Source organism: Excalfactoria chinensis, chromosome 26 (genome assembly GCF_039878825.1).
Source record: "Excalfactoria chinensis isolate bCotChi1 chromosome 26, bCotChi1.hap2, whole genome shotgun sequence".
In the NCBI taxonomy this organism is placed as follows: Eukaryota; Metazoa; Chordata; class Aves; order Galliformes; family Phasianidae; genus Excalfactoria; species Excalfactoria chinensis.
Genome location: NC_092850.1, coordinates 1,477,097 through 1,493,305, shown reverse-complemented (window position 1 = coordinate 1,493,305; position 16,209 = coordinate 1,477,097). Strand labels below are relative to the sequence as shown.

Sequence of the window (16,209 nt, the reverse complement as noted above, 5' to 3'; positions counted from 1 at the left end):
GTCCATATTCCGGTTAGGAGTAAGTCAAACCCTTCTGTCTCCCTCCGCCGTAAAACATAGTCCCACCCCTTCCCTCAAAAACAACTCTCAGAATCTCAGAAATCACTCCCACCCCTCCCCCTCCCCACATTCGCTCCTCTAGGAAACTCAAAGCGCGGCCTCGAGCACCTCCATCCCTTCGGCAGCCCCTCAAACCCTGAGATCGGCGGAGGGATACGAGCCGGAGGGAGGAGTCAAAAGAGGCGTGGCTTCGCGCCTCCTCTCAGTCGGGCGGTGGGAGGGGGTGGGGGTGGGTGGTTGCAGTGGGGCCCGGCGCGCCGGGGGCGGGGGCGGGCCGGGGCGCACGCGCCGCCCGGGCCGGAGCTCAGCGCGCCGCTTCGCTGCGCCGTACCCCGCCGGCGGCGCAGAACAATAGGAGCCGACGCCGCCCGCCGGTCCCGGACCGGGCCCGGAACCGGGGCCCTGAGCTCCGAGGGATCCTTCATGAGAGGCCGCAATTCTAATTCCCGTTCATATACGTAACCGCGGGTTCGGTTCGGCCCCGGAACAGGTAATGGAACAACCCGACGTGAAGAAACGATATGGAATAAAACAACGATAAGATCTGCGCTCTGACCCCCCCCCCCCCTCCCCCAAGCCCCCCCCCCAACCCCCCTCCTCCCCCCTCCCCCATCCCGGCGTTCAGTTGTGCAGCGGGACGGCCGCCAACTTCTATCCCCCCCCCCCCCCTTTAACCCGGAGCCCCATTGTCCGCCGATCCCCCCCCCCCCCTTAAACCCATTGGGGTCCCTTTTGGAGGGGGGGGGGCGTTCCGTTTGTCCCGCGTGGAGTTCAGCCCCCCCCCCCCCCCCCCATCAGTGGGATATTGGGGCGGTGGTCCCTGTGCTGCTCTTGGAAAGTTGTGGTCGAGGTGCGATGGGAGCTGTTGTGTGCCCCCCCCCTTAATATGATGGGGTTGGTGGGGGGGGGTCCCGTTGGGTCTTAGCACAGCTTAGGGGTGATTCGGGTTGGGGGGGGGGGCGGCTCTTTGGATCTCCCCCCATAGCGTGAGGATCGAGCCCCCACACTGGGGTGGCCTCATAGGAACTGGGGGGGGGGGGTCTACATGGCGATGCGAGGACTCCCCCCTCCTTTCTAGGCTGAGCCCCCCCCCCTCCCCAACTTAGGCCTTCTTCGGTCCTTTGTGCCCCAGCCCAGAGCACTGAGGTTTGGGGTGGGGGAGGCGCTGAGTGTAGCACTGCTGAGGGGTTTTGGGGTGCTTTATCCCCCCCCTTTACCCCGATCCAACCCAGGGACCCCCCCCCCCCCCCCCCCCCCCTTTTTCCCCCGGGCTGTTCTCCGGCCTTTGTGCAGCTGCGGGAGCGGAGAGAGCCGGGAGAGGGCAGGGCTGGGCGTCCCGGGACGAAGCTTTGGGTTGGAGAATAAGGGGGGATGGGGGGAAAAAAAGAGAGAGGAAAATGATTAAAAAGCAATAATTAAAGAAAATAGGCAGGGAAAGGAAAGAGTTTTTTAAAAAGGAGCTGGAAAAAAGAGGAGAAAAAGAATAAAAGGGGAAAAAAAGCAAATTAAGGGGCAGGCTGAACGGCGGGCTGCGTTGTTAAAGTTGTACTGGGGGGAGGTTGGGGGGGGGGGGGTCCTTGTGCCCTGTGGTTGTAGGTGCTCTAAAGGTAACATCCTTACCCAAAACAACCCCCAAAAAAACCCCTTCTTTCTTAGTTTACCTTTTGAATGTAGCACTGGAAGCTTTTCCATGCTGGGCCGTTCTCCGGTTTGTTTGGTTGCATTGAGTTGGATTTTTCTTTTTAATATTAAAACTTCATTGAAGTGCAGCGGGCGGCCCCACAGACACTTCGGGTTGTGTGCGGTTGTTTCCTTTTTGCTTTCCTTCTCTTTTTATTTCTTCTTCTTTTCTCTCTCTCTTTTTTAACCCTTATGATTAATGAGTTAAATGCATTGGCCAGCTGCCCTTTATAGCCATGAATGAGTTCCTAAAGTGGGGAGGGAGAGGGAAGGGGGACAAAAAAAGGGGGTCTTTCATCTCTCATTTCATCTCCTCTCAGACCTTTTCCTCCCAAGGAAATGTTTTTCTATCCACCAAACAGATCAATCTCTCCTTTAGAGCATAATAATAATAATAATAATAATAATAATTGCTTTATTCTTTATTTTCCATCCCTCCTTTTTGGGAAGGGGCCGAAGCTGCTCCTTCCTTGCTCAGGGCATCCCCGTGAGCACAGCTGCAGGTGCTCAGCAGCCTCGAGGAAGCAGCCAGAAGTTCAAACCTTTGGGGTTTTTATTTTGTGTTGATTTTCTTTCCTTATTTTTATAACCCACATTGAGCGAGGAAAAGCACCAGGAGGAGGGGGGGGGGAAACGCAAGGCAAACCAAGCCAGACAAGCACCCAAGTGATAACTCACCCTGAACCCTTTGATAAACGAATTCACTTGTTTCCCCCCCCCCCCCCTTCCTTCTTCTTTTTTACCCCCCTTCTCTTCATTCGCCGCACGCCAGGAACAAAATTGGCCCCAAACGAGTGGAATTGGCAGCAAAAAAACCAACATCCAAGTGTGGCTGGTCAATAGGCTGCTTGTTCCTGCACTGGGTGCTGCGTTGAAGGCTCTGCCCGCAGCCTCTGTGCGCTGGGAACGTGCACTTGGAGTTGTTTTCTTTCCCCTTTTCTCTCTCTTGTCTTCTTTAAATATTCATCAATGGGGTGGGTGGTTGGCTCCAGTCATTAAAATATCTCTTTTTCCCCTCCCCCTTGCTTTCTCTAGGACTGCCACTGTTGAGTCTGTGGGAGTATGAATCAGCAGCAGCAGAGAATGGCTGCAGTTGGGACAGACAAAGAGCTCAGTGACCTGCTGGACTTCAGTATGGTGAGCGAAGGAGCCCGGAGGGGGGGGGGGGAAGCTTTAAAGGGCCCGGGGCTGTGGGTAGAGAGCTGGGAAGGGGGAGGAAATGTGAGCCTGTAAATTGGACATGATGGGTTTCAGATGTGCCGTGTTTGTGTGAGTGCACATGTGCTGCAACTTGTTTATTTTTAAGTTAAAAAGAAGCTGCTGCCCCTCCTGCTCCCTCCCTTCAGCCCCCAACCCCCACTTTCCCCCTTCAAAGCGTGTTGTTTCCTGGTGGGGAACACTCAGAGGTGGTTTTTCGGATGGGAAATTTAAGGGAAATATAAGGCAGCGAGCTCCGTGTTGGTGCTTATGGTGCAGAATGCTGGGTGCCTGTTCCTGCCATTCTGACTATGGACCCTAATGCAGAGATGTAACTGCAGGAGCCAATTAATCAGCCTTTTTTTCCCCCCTCCCCAACCCCGGACTATTAAACTTTTGCTCCTGCAGGTTATTCTATCTCAGCTTGAATGTTATCCAGCATATGATTTCAGCGGGACTCAGGCACTTGTGTTCCCTTCGCTCTGCTCTTCTGTAGCCTGAAAACCTTCAGCTGCTTTGCAAAGAAACAGGACCTAAAAGTTCCCCCATGGGGGGGGATGTGTGTGCAGCTCAAGGGGAAGAGAAGGTCCCACAAAGCAGGGTCAGGGTTTGTGCCCGGTGTTTGGTGGCATATAGCACTGTGCACGTCTTGCCACGGCAGGGCTGGCAGGTGTAAGTGCAGAGAGGGGAAGAGCTGTGTTCAAAGGAGAATAACTCAGTCGGGTTCTCTCCGTCGTGGGCTGCACCCTCACGGTGCTCACAGCTCATGGCTTGCTTTTAAGATAAGCATACATGCTGTAGAGATAGAGAAAACAACTCTGCAGGAGGAGCAGCCTCTGTGCTGTGCTGGTGGTGGGGGGGAGGGGGGTGTTGAGGGCACCCGGCCCTGGGGGTGGGTTTTGTTGGACCTTGGGGAGGAAGGGGGAAGAGGAAAGGGGGGAAATGGGGGTGAAACTGGGGGTACCCACTGTGCTTGTTGTGCCTGTGGGAAGTGCTGAAGCGTGGCAGCGTTGTGCTGTGCTGAGCTTGAGCAGTGGGAGCTTTTATAGGGCTGAGGTGTGTGTGTCTGTCCCTGCAGGGCTGTGTGCTGGGGTGTGGGGGGGGTGGGGGTGAGGTCTCCATCCCATGTAATAGGAATCTGCTATTAACTGGGCAGAGGCCCGGTTTGTTTCTTCCTGTCGGGATGCTGTTTAGCAGCGTGATGTTCTGTGGGTGTTGGGGGGCACCGGGTGAGGTGGATGTGTTGGAAGTGCTGCGTGGTTATTCCTGTTGTCATCTTCAAGGTCCTGCTCAGGGCGATGCCATCCCTTGCTGCACCCATTTGGAGCGGTGCTCTGGGTCAGGCTCTGTTAGTTCCTCTTTTGCTTTGTTGTGTTTTTTTTTCCTCTTAGGGAAAAATAAGATCCCGCTCACTTTCAGAATCCCAAAGCTTTATTTCCAAATGACCAAACCAGCCTCATTTACATGCAGAGAGCTGTATTCCACGGAGAGGTCCTGACCCGTTCCCTCTGTATATGAATATTTCTCTTTCTGGAGACTAATCCTCAGCCAGGGGTTGAATTTGGGTTCAATTCCAGCCCTCCTACGCTGCTGTAAACCTGGGGAATGACCAGAATTTGTCCTGGGCTCGTCTGTAGCTCCGATGTTCGGGGGCGGCTGTTTTGAGGGATCAGGGCCTGCAAATGTCATTTGCCAGCGAGTTGATCCCCTGTGGGATCAGTTGGCTGTTGGGCTCCAACACAGCCTGGAGCCAAGCCAGGTCCATTGCACAAACCCTCAGCTCTGCACACGTACAGCCAGAGCCGGAATAAAAGGAATGGTAACGTTGCTCCTATGGTGGTTGGGCTGCACCCCACCTCCTGGGTTTGCTTTGTGTCATTGGGATGCAGGGTTTGGGGCCAGAAAGCTCACTCAAATATACATAATATATATATATACATACATATATGTGTATATACATGGGGTATTTTGGAATGAGCAGGAGTGGAGCATTAAACCACTGATGAAGGATGGAGGAAAACTGGAGGCATTCGGAGATGCCGGCTGCGTTTTGCTTCAGAGCATAATGCTTTGGTTCTCTGATGAGCATTTTCCTTTCAGCTCCTGTAGGCTGTGGCCCCGCTCTGTGCTGTGGTCAGAGCTCTGTGCAGTCAGTGATTGCATGAGCAGGTTCGTAGCCTTAAGACTCTTTAAGAAATACATCAGGTTAATTACTGAGCTGCAAAGCGCTCACCTACAGCTTCCCACCACCATCATCAGTTGACAATGAGAGTGAAAACCAAAGGAATCTGGGATGTGCATCTGGGTGAGCAGGAGCCAAACGTGTGGCTGGGAGGGCTGATCCCGCTCTGGGCTGTGCACGGTGCAGAGCTTCCCTCCTCCTCAAGAACAAATTGCTTTCTATAATTGCCCCAAAGTGCAGGTAATTTGTACTCTTGCTTTTACCACTGCTCCCTGGCGATGGTCCAGAGCGGGCTTGCAAATCTGAAGGAGATCTTCAATTGATTCCCATTGCCAGCTCTGTGTGTTGTTTTCTTTTGTGGATGCTGTATTTATTTTGTCCTGTAGTTGCCAGGCTCTGTTTTGCAGTGTGGGATGCACCCGGTGTGTGTGTGTGTTGGGTGGTGTTTGGTCTGGTCATCCCAGCCGTATGCTGCTGGTGTTCCGTTGTCCTGGGGAGGACTGAAGGGTCCCTGGTGGGGATGATGGGGGTCCGTGGGGTTGGAATCCTGGCTGTGGGGCTCACCCGTGTTGCCAAGCTGGAGAGCGGCAGGAGGCTGCGTGCCAGCCTGGGTCTCTGGCAGGAGTGAAATACTGTTAACAGCCATGATTATTAGCAGAGTATTAACCATATGCTGCAGGATGCGGGGTTCGAACTCGGCGAGGGTGGGCAGTAACTCAGGACCGATCTCAGCAAGTGATCCAACCCTTGAGTTGAAGGCGAACCCAAAGAGTTCCAGCAGCTCCTGCAGCACAGCAGCACCCAGTGCCCGGCTTTGACCAAGGCGCAGCATCTGCGTTTCCGTGATAAAACTGCTGCTTTTGTTCCAAGTGAGGTTTGCCTTACGCCGCTGTGGACGTTGGGGCTGCAGTCAGGAAGGTCTGTCTGGAATGAGCACGTCTGAAATATCCTGCTGGCAAGCGGCAGTGAGCGAATTCCCTCTTCTCCCCGCATCAGCAGCTGGATGCCTTTCGCTCTGCAAAATAGATCTCGGGTTGGGAGCTCAGCCCTGAGGTCGGTGCAGCCCGGATTTGGGAGGTGGGAGAGCAGAGGAAGTGAGAACAGCCATTTAATGTGAGAACGCTGATGCTCCGGTGGAAGTGCTCAGTAAATGAAGTGCTGCTCGGTGCTGCTGCTGTGTCTGGCAAATTCCCTTCCTTATGAGCCCGCTGTTGGGAGCACGGGGGCTGGGACTTCCGTAGTGTTTGGGTTCCTGTGCTCTGGGTTTGCATGTGGGAGAAGTGCCCAAGGAAGCCGTGGATGCCCCATCCCTGCAGGCTGGATGTGGCTCTGGGCAGCCTGGTGTGATGGTTGGTGACCCTGCACATGGGAGGGGGTTGAAATGAGATGAGCACTGTGCTCTTTTTCAACCCAGGCCATTCTATGGTGCTGTGATGAAGGCTGCAGCTCGTTCTCAGAGCTGTGAGGACACGTATGGGACCGTGTCAGCTCGAGCTTTGGAAACTGCACAGGGGGGACCTAAGATGGGGGATTTTACGCAGCCGCTTAAATCGACGTGATTCAAATCCAACAAAGGCCCCGTAATGACCCCATTATGGAACCTGGGAGGCTGTGCAGGGTCCCCCCGGTGTGTGCCAGCCTCCCCCCCCCCCCCCCCCCTCCCCTCCCCCTGTTTATTTTTGAAGCTGAGTTTCAAGCAGAAAGGAAACTCGCAGTGGGTGGGTGAACTCGGGCCGCGAGTGACACAAGCGGGTGCTCGGAGGGGTGACTGTGCCCCACTGCTCCACGCAGCCCACACCGCGATGGAAAAACACTTTGGCAGCAAAACAACCACCCCAAAAAGTGCCCTTAAAAAGATGCAGAGCGAGCAGCCGGGGTTCCCTCCTCCGCAGTCCCTTGGAGGGGGAGGACAGGAACGCGGGGGCGAGGGCATCCCTGCGGGTTGGGGATTGCCCTGTGGGGGGACCCCGCTTTGCAGAGCACAGTGGAACAAGGCTGCTCATTCTCTCCACTCGAAACCTTCCTCTGCCAGCATCTGCAAGTGGTGAGCAGAAATGCTGGTGACAAAGAGCCGCCGGTGCTTTTTGTTGTTGTTCTTGTTGTGTTTTCACTGCTGGGGATTGTGATGTTTGCATGTCCCGTCCCCTGGTGCCTGCACATAGAGTCATAGAACGGCCTGGGTTAAAAAGGACCACAATGCTCGTCTTGTTTCAACCCCCCTTTTATGTGCAGGGTCACCAACCAGCAGCCCAGGCTGCCCAGAGCCATGTCCAGCCTGGCTTTGAATGGTGCATCCACAGCCTCCTTGTGCAACCTGTTCCAGTGCATCCACACGTGTGGGATGAAAAGGGCTTCTGACCACTTTGCTTTCTTGCACTGCAGCAGGGAGGGAGGTGGGCACGGCTCGGGGCAGCAGGTTCTGCTTTCCATCCTTTCAGAGCTGTTTGCAGAAAGCAACGCCGTGCCACTGCAGAGGGAGGCAGGCTGCAAGCCTCGCTGCTGTGAGGGTTGGTTTCTTTTGTAGCCCGACTTCCTGAGGAAGCAAAGCTTGTGTAGCAGTGGGGGGCCGGGCCCCCAGAGCCCCCTTAGAGCTCATACCCTGATGGCATGAGGCTGTAGGAGCCTGCAGGCTGCTGGGAGCCCTCGTGTGCTCAGATAGCACTCACACCTCTATATAATAAAGTGCCTCTGTGTGTGTATAATGCCTGCAGTGTGAGTGTGCGTACATATATATGATCCCAAATGTCTGCTCTTTGAATGGCAGTTGGTTTCTACGCTGCTCCCTTTGCATCTCTACTGTGTGTAGCTGTGTTTTGTCCTCACCAGCGTTTGGAACTGGGCTGGTTCTGTACAAAGGAGCATCTCTGGCCATGGGCAGACAGCGGTGATGTCAGGGCACGGAGCCGCCTTCCTGCAAGCTCTGCTGCTGTTGCATTGTTTAATTTTCAAAGCATTCAACTTTGGAGTTACCCAGATGTTGCAAAGCACAAAAGAATAACAGTTGGAAATGGGGCTGGTGGTGAAAGTAGCCGGAGTGGCAGAGGATATGAAAATGTGAATTCAGCAGGCGTTTCCCACCGCTGGTTTTATTGGCTGCGGAGAAGAATCAGCTTTCTGCCTCACGCAGGTGCATCTCAGATGTTAAACAGCGGCTTCTAAAGGCCTCCCTGCTCACACTATGAATGTTCAGGTTTGCTGATGGTGGGAGCTCCCTGGCTGAGGATGAGGGCTGCAGCAGCGCAGCAACCAACAGCCAGCACTGCCCAGTTTGCAAAATGCATTCGTGTCGTTCATGATGGGTTTAAATGCTTCTGTGCTGGGTGGGAGTGTTCTATGAATGGAGGCAGCCCCCATGGGTGCCCTTTGGTCTGAGCGGGAAGAACTGTGTCTTCTGATGCTGCTTGGATGGCTCTCAGTCTCACCTAAGGAACCAGACGTGCTGTGTACACAGGAGGAGTTCATGCACGTAGGAATGTGTGTGTGTGCATCCGCACGCAGCTGTGCTGCTCTCCTGGCCCTCCTGATATATGCAGCAGGGGCACGAGGAGAGGAAAGGTTTTTGCATCAGTAAAGTACTCCTCTTTCCCCCCACGCCCCCCATCCTCAGTGTTGACCCCCTTCCCTTCTTTACAACAGCGCAGCAAAACTCACATACTGAAATCTCCTTTCTCTCTCATCTTTCTGTTTTTCTAGATGTTTCCCCTGCCAGTGGCTAATGGAAAGAACAGACCCACGACCCTAGCAAGCACTCAGTTTGGAGGATCAGGTATTGTCATCTTCCATTTTATTTCTTTCATTCTTAACAACATAAAGTCTGCTGTAATAAATGACATATTTGCTTCCAGAGCCCTGAACGGAGCGGGGTTTGGTAGTTCAGTGTGTTTTTTCTGATGGCTGTTTGCTGCTGTTTCTTGGGATGCTCTCTGTTGCCCCATGTATCTCTGGACAGGCAGAGGGCTTGTGCTGGGCAGACAGTCCTTGTTGGTCTCTTAAGCTGCTTAGATAAATGTATGTCTGCAGATGTACTGAGAAAAGTCTTCCAGGGTGTATGGACACCACTGAGGAGATGCTTTGGTGGTGCTCTGCTGTCCAAAAGGTGTGTCTGGGGTACCTGCCTTGCTCAGCTCCCTGCTGCAGGTATGATGGATCTCTCTGTTCCCAAAGGTTCCTTTTGCAAAGCCCTCCTGGCCACTCACCCCCAGGCAGCTCAGGTGGCAGCAGGGCTGTGTGGAGCTGCTGCATGAGCCTGTATGCAAGCACTGGACTGCTGAGCCTATCCCACCTGCACAGAGCCCCAGCAGCACTGAGCTGCAGCTGTGCAGGGAAGGGGCTGCCTCCAGCCCTCACAGGGCTTTGGGAACCCACCCAGCTGTGATAATGGGTTCATTGGAGGGCACAGAGCTTTCAGATGTCAGAAAGGAGCGTGGTGGGGATTCATTTGAGGCTGAAGTGGGGAATGAGGGGACAACATTGTGCCGGGCTTTTGCTGCCTGGGGAAGCTGTGTTCCATGCAGGGCTCTTTGCAGCCCATGGCGTGCAGGGAGCTGGGATGGATAAACTTGACCTTCTCAGCCCCAGTTCCACTTGAGCTATCCTGGCCGTGCCAACAGCAGTGCCTGTGTCCAGCCCTGGGGATTACTTATGGCAGGGAGCAGTGATGTACAGCATGCGAGGGGTGCTCTGCCCTGTTCTGCTGTGCCCTTCCTGAGTGAGGAAGCATGGAGCTTTCACCCTGCTCGGCTGCTGGTCAGGATGGCTTTGAGCAGATGCTTTCTCAGGGAGGTAAGCTGTCGAGTGGGTACTGGAGGAAATTCAAGGGCAGAAACTCTCAGGTTATAACCCAAATGGAAGCTGAGCTTCGTTGCAAGCATTCCTACATGTGTGTATGTGCCTGTGCTTTCTGCCGTTCAAACCATCCACCCAAAAGCCACGCTTACATGAGAGAGAACAGCCCTGGAGTTGAGCTCCCATTAATTTGTTTCCTGCTCAGAGGCTGCTTTGGCTGCAGGCTCTGCAGGGCTGGCCAGAGGGGAAGCTGCAGGCAGGGCTGTGCTGAGCAGCCATGCGGTGACCAGACCCCCCTCTGCTTGGCTGGGCAGCTGCCGAAACATCACAAAATCCTTTCTTTTTTTTCTTTCTTCCCTTCTCTTTTCTTTCGGGTGAGTGAAAGGTAACGTTGACACCACCCTTCCTCTGGGCTGCTGCTTTTCGAGTCTGGCTGTGAGCAGTTCATAAAAAACACAGGGTTGATATTATACAACAGAGGTTGCACAATCTCTGCCTTCCCGGACTGGAGGCCGTGGGACAGCTCTGTCCTACAGCTCGGCTTGGGCTGCTCCAATAACAGTATTACCCCTCAGCCTCTTATCCTTAATGCTCTTTGGAGAATGGGAGCTGTGTTTGGGAGTCCCCTCTTACCCCTGGTGTCTGAGGATGGAATAGCTGCAGTGAGATGCTTTGTGCAGGGGTGCAGCTGCTGGAAGGACCCACGCTGTCTAAATGAGATCCTAGACAGTGACAAGGGCTGGTTTTCATAGTTTGTGGGTGCTGGTTTTGCTTAATTTAACATCGCTATCTCATTGTTACAACAACCCCAAGATAACAAACTGATGTTATCTGATGTGCCATAAATAATGGTGTTCCATGCTTCTGCCCACCATTGGAAATATGGATTCCAATGTGGAATTCCAAGTGGCCCATCGCTTTTTATCTCCCTCCTCCTTGGGAAGTCCCACTGCTGTTATTTCCCCCTCCCAAGGATCTCAAGGCTCCTTAGGACTCTGTCCTTTAGGCAGCAGCAGGTTGTGGGAGCCGTGCACTGCTCCCTGCCCATCACTGTGCCCCATTCACCAGGAGAAGGCTTTCACTTCTGAACCCAGCTGGTCAATAAAGAGATGGAACACTGAGAAAACCTCCCCAAGTTCCTAATCCTCTCCAAATCCCAATGAATAAGTGCCTTGGCTGCCCCTGAGTGTGTGGGTGGCCCCGGGAGGGGAGACCTGCTGCTCTCCGGAGCCAGGAAACTCAAAGTGTTAACACAAACCCTCCAGCTCTGAGATCTCTTTGCTTTTATATTTGTCTCCTGGTTTTATTTTAAGCCTCTGCCACTGTTTCCCTCATTTCTGTCCTCAAATGCACCAGGGAGGAACTGGTTTAGCTATCCTGCTGCCTGGACAATTCAGCACCTCCGCTCTGTGCTTTTTTGGCACGGCTCAACCCCAACAATTGCCACTAGGATGGAGCTGACGTCATGCAGGCCGCAGCCACAGCATTTATAGCATGGAGGTTGGCCTTCCTGAGGCTCTGAGCTGCAAGAAGCATTTTCCAGCCTTGGCCATGCTATTTGCTGCTGGCATTTTATTTTAGCCCTGGCTCTCAGCGTGCGCCTGTCATCTCGCTCCTAGAAGGATGGCGTTTTGTCAGCCCTGTGCCACGCTGTGCCATCCCTGTGCTGCATCTGTGTCCCCATCTCGTGGTTTGCAGAGGACCACTGCAAGCAGGATTGCTCTGCCCCAGAGTGTTTGTTGAAGCTGCACCTCTCTCGGGGAGCCACGTGCTGAACTGTGCGTGGAAATAACCGTTTTTCATTGGCATTTAACACAGAAGGAGTGATGGGAGGCAAAGAGAGATCGCTTCATCTCTTTGCAGTGTCTTTTCTTACTTGCTTTGTGCTGAAGGGAGCTTCTATGTCCGAGAGCTCACAGGTGGGTTCAGAGAGGGTGGTTTCCTCCTGGTCTGCACTGCAGTCCCCCCCCCCAACTAAATGTGTTCAGTGTCTTTTTGCTGGGGAGGCTGGGAGACAAGGCCGGTTGTTAAGGGGATTGCTTTGATCGGGGCAAGTTCATAAAGTACATCTGAAGCTGGCGAACCAAAGAGCTTTTCAAAGAGTTACAAGCTGGTGCATGTAACAGATTTGAAGTTTCAGTCTCCCGAACAAAGCGAATGCATTCTCCCTGGAGGCAGGTGAGTCTGTATGCCCTTTGAAAGCCTGCTTTAAACAGCATTCAAACTTGGATACCTGTGGCAACAGCACCGAGAGTAATAAATCCTCTGTAAGATGAGGCTGCCTGTGTCATTGGTGCTACAGGTGAGCTGCTGGAAGGTTTAATGAGGGTGTGCGTGCAGCCGTGGGTCGGGATCACAATGAAGGCAGTGGGGTTGGAGCACTGTGCTGGCAGCAATTGTGTTTCAGGCTGCAGAATGGCATTTGCAACTATTTGCCATAGTGAGGAAAAGAGGCTTTTATTAGTAAGGCTGCATCACGTTTCCCTACAAACCGCCTCGAGTCCCCACATGTTTTGCTTGTGCTGAAGTGGGAGTGATGGGCTGTGCTTGCTATTTTGATATGTGATGGAAAGCAGACGTGAGGGATGCAATATGGGACTTGCTGTTTTGGAACTGGCACTTCCCATTGCAGCGTGTCCCTCGGGCTGCCTGTGTATATCATGTGTGTGTGTCACCAAGGCAGGAGCTGCCACGGCGAGGAGTCGATCAGAGCATTCTGTTGGCATCACAGCATCTTCCAAATACAAATGACTTCTGGCCCTTATCAAAGGAAGGACAAATCCCTTGCTGTAGACGAGTCAAAGCCTGGAAAGAAGCAATCGTCTGCTGCTCCATGCAGCCTAGGAGTGTTTCCATGCCTGGGTGTAGGAGGGTGCTGAGGGCAACACCCCATGCTCCCAGCCCTTCCAGCAATGGAGCCCAGAGGACTTTCAGGGAAGTTCTCCCACGTGCTGCAGGCGGTGCTTTGAAGGGCTTTCAGCTGTGCTTTGTGTCTTCGGGAGGCTCCTGTTCTCCCTTCTCGCCCTGGGGTGGATCAGGTTAAGGATGCAGAAAATAGGGCTTGGAAATAAAAAGGAAAACAAACATGAAAACAATCCTGAAAGTGGGGCTGGGGGCAGGGAATGGGGGTCAGCTGGAAATAGTGGGCATGGGGGAACAAAAGGCTTCACCCCTGCATCCCTTCAGCCCACCTCACACCCCCTGTAACCCTGGCATTAACCCACCAGCTGCTTCCCATGCCAAATGCTCTCCCTGCACCTCTGTCAGTTTGTGTTCATCAAATGTGTTTTATGTTTCCCTTGAGCTTTCTGTGCAGGGTGTGAGACCATCCCACGGGAGCAGGTTTGTGATGGGTGCAGTGCAGGAGAGCACAGAAAGGTGATGCTCCAAGGGCAGCTCAGTGCTCAGAAGTCTCACTACCTGTCTTGGTGTGCCTGGCTTTATAGTGAAGAAGGGTGCATGCTTGCAGGGGAAGGAGTTTTTTACTCCTTCTGGCCAGATTGGAGATTTCAAAGCAGGAAAGAGCCCAGGGAATGTCAGGTGCCAGAGAGCCAGCACTGCACTGAGATAAGCGACAGCTTTTGTTTAGGAACTGCAAATGTGACACAGCCCTTGTTTAAGCACACAGCTTTAACTTTGCCAAGGAGTGGAGCAGTGCAAACCATCTCCTGCTGCAGAGCTTCCCCCTTCCCAAGATGAAGCCATACAGCCCTGGTCTTCTGAAAGCTCCCGTGCCTCACCTGGCATAGAGCTGGAGTGGGAGTTTGCCTTCTGCCTTTCAAAAGAAGCTGCACCTGCTTTCCTTTAAGAAGAGGAGGTGGTGCCTAATGCTGTTGCATTGCTTAGGCTGCTGTTGCCTCGATCACGAGGGATCCCTTTAAAATGGTCTCACGTATGCTGGGGGTTTGGCACTGGGATGCAGCAGCTCTGCTTCAGCCCACCCCACATCTGCCTGAGCATCGGGCCAAGACCTGAACTTCTGCATTTGAGAGGGGAAAAAGGATGGTGCCAAATGTGACCATGGCTGGGAGGCCCTGCCAGCACTGGGTGCTGCTTTGCCCGCTTTTCCTATCGTGTTCTGCTGATGGGAGTAGGCAGAAATCTTGCTTTTGGCTCAGCATCCCAGCTCCAAGCCTTCCACGCTTGTTGTGCCCTTTCCAAAGGGGAGAGATGGCTTTGGAAGGGGCCCAGTAAGTCTGGCAAGCGTTTCTGCTGGACCTCACTGCTGCTAATTTCAAATTCTGCATGCTCTGTAGGGTGCCGTGCTCCAGCACGTGTCCTGCGTGTGACCGGTCACTGCCTATTGCATCTCCATTGTTCATGTTTGTATGCAGTTAAACCCAAACTGGAATTAATGTGCTTTTTCATTTGAGATAGCAAGTGAGTTTCCTAAGGGGACACATTCAGTGCAAGGTGCCATTTTGTTACTCTGGATGGGCTCGTCTCCAATTAGCTCCGTTATTTCCATGGTACTAACATGGCTGGAGGATGCAGTACTTGCATCTTCTTTCTGACCCCCAAAACCACTGTTAAATGCAGCGTGCTTGCTGCTGTCCTAATGCTGAGCCCCATGGGGTGATGATGATGTTTGCAAGCACCATTTTCACCAGTGGTGCATCTTATTGCTTCAGCTGGAGGGAAGCAACTTTGACTTCTATGCTCACAGCAGTGACTTGTTTGTATGAGAAGAGAGCATCGCTGCTGCAGGCAGCATTGCTACCCACCAGAGCAGGGTCTCTGGCCCTCTTGGGGGGCACAGTATTTCCATGCAGACGGGGCAGATGCAAAGCAATCACCCAACCCTGGGCTGGAAACATGCCCAGGAGCAGCGAGAGCCAAGCTGTGCCTGGAAAGCTCTTGGAACAGGCTCGGTACCTCTGCCCCGTGTCGCGGGCATTGCAGCAGGTGAGCATGGGGTGGCAGCTTGCTGGCAGTGCTTCTCTTCTGCCTTGGCTCTTGCTGCTGTGCTCAGCCTGTTCTACCAGCTCTGGGTGCTGCAGGGCAGTGGGACGGTGCCATCCGACGCAGCTGTCTCAGTTATGCCAAGAAGTTTGCCCACATCTGCCTCTTGGATTCCCAGCCGTGTGGGTTGGGATTAACCTGCCTTCTCCCAGCGCCTCCACATGGCTGAGACATCCCAGGAGCATGGCGAGCCTGCAGGCTCACAGCTGCCTCCCTTGGAGCCCTGGCTATCCCTTGTGTCACCATGCAGTGGGGATGAGAGATCTGGGCATCACTGAGGTGCTGTGCACATGCATTGACTCAAAGCTGATGGGCTTGGGATGTGAGGATGGGCATAAGCAGGAGGTTTGAATGCAGGTGTCTCTTTGTGAGTGATGTCTTCTGGAGGAGAGGTGGTATTTTAATGTGTTTTGTTGGATTTCAGTTCACGTGTTGCCCTGAAAGCTGCGGGTGCCCCATTCTTGGAGGAACCCAAGGCCATGTGTGGGCGCTGGGCAGCATGAGCTGGTGGGGGGCACCCAGAAACATAGCAGGGAGTGGGATGGGTGGCTCTGGGGTCCTTTGCAACCCAACCATGCAGTGATTTTAGGGCTGCTGGTTGGTACTTGTGTACCTCCAAGCTGAGGTGAGCCTGCATGGGGATGATCTCACTGCAGGTCTTAAAGACCCTCCTGCCAGAAGGTTCCCAAGTATTCTTCAAGTCTTGATTAGCACATTAGTTTAAACAAATTGAGTTATATATGCCATGCAGGGAAGAAAAGTACTGCGCTCCTTCGGTGTTGACTTAAAGTTTAATTAATTTTGTTGCCAAATGAGGCATGAAATACGGTGTGAAATACATTGTGGTGCTGAATGTGTAATTGTACGTGGGGCCGGCTGTGTGCTGGGGATAGGAGAGCACCGGAGGCAAGCGGTCTTATGGCACTGAAACCCATGTCTGGCAGCTGGGGTATGGCTGTGTTTGGGTATGGCTGTGTTTGGGTATGGCTGTGTTTGGGTATGGCTGTGTTTGTGCCCATGGCACTGAGCTGGGCTGGAGGGGACTGTACCCAACAGCTGCCCTGGGGATGTGGGATGGGGCCAGCACCGTGCACAGCCCCACTGTGCCCTCTGTGCAGTGCTGAACATGGTGCAGACTGGCTTTGGGGTTGGATGGTGGGGCAGTTTTCCTCCTGGTTCTGTGGGAAAAGTCTGGAAGGAGGAAGAAGGTGAGTGCAGGGTTTTCTTGCTTCGTGTTTTGAGGGTTTTCGGAGCCGTTTGCTCGATGCCCTTCAGGATGCTGTGATGGATGTTTCTGGAGGGCAGACGTCTTTGCAGCAGCTTATATCGCATCGCCTCGCTGC

The 16,209-nt window shown here is 53.5% G+C and overlaps 1 protein-coding gene across 6 annotated transcripts in view; it reads left to right on the top strand.

Moving 5' to 3' along the window:
* The first annotated feature begins 360 nt into the window (after positions 1-360).
* The window catches only part of TCF3 (transcription factor 3), a 54,617-nt gene continuing 38,768 nt past the window's right edge, over positions 361-16,209 (top strand). For 2 of the 6 annotated variants that reach the window (XM_072357704.1, XM_072357702.1), the window contains exons 1-3: positions 392-550; positions 2,776-2,877; positions 8,813-8,885. In XM_072357704.1, the coding sequence (XP_072213805.1) occupies positions 2,803-2,877; positions 8,813-8,885 (148 nt within the window). In that variant the 5' untranslated portion in view covers positions 392-550; positions 2,776-2,802. Of the gene's footprint in view, positions 551-2,775; positions 2,878-8,812; positions 8,886-16,209 lie in introns of all 6 variants that reach the window. The other 4 variants (XR_011905876.1, XR_011905877.1, XR_011905878.1 and 1 more) reach the window with 4 other exon arrangements.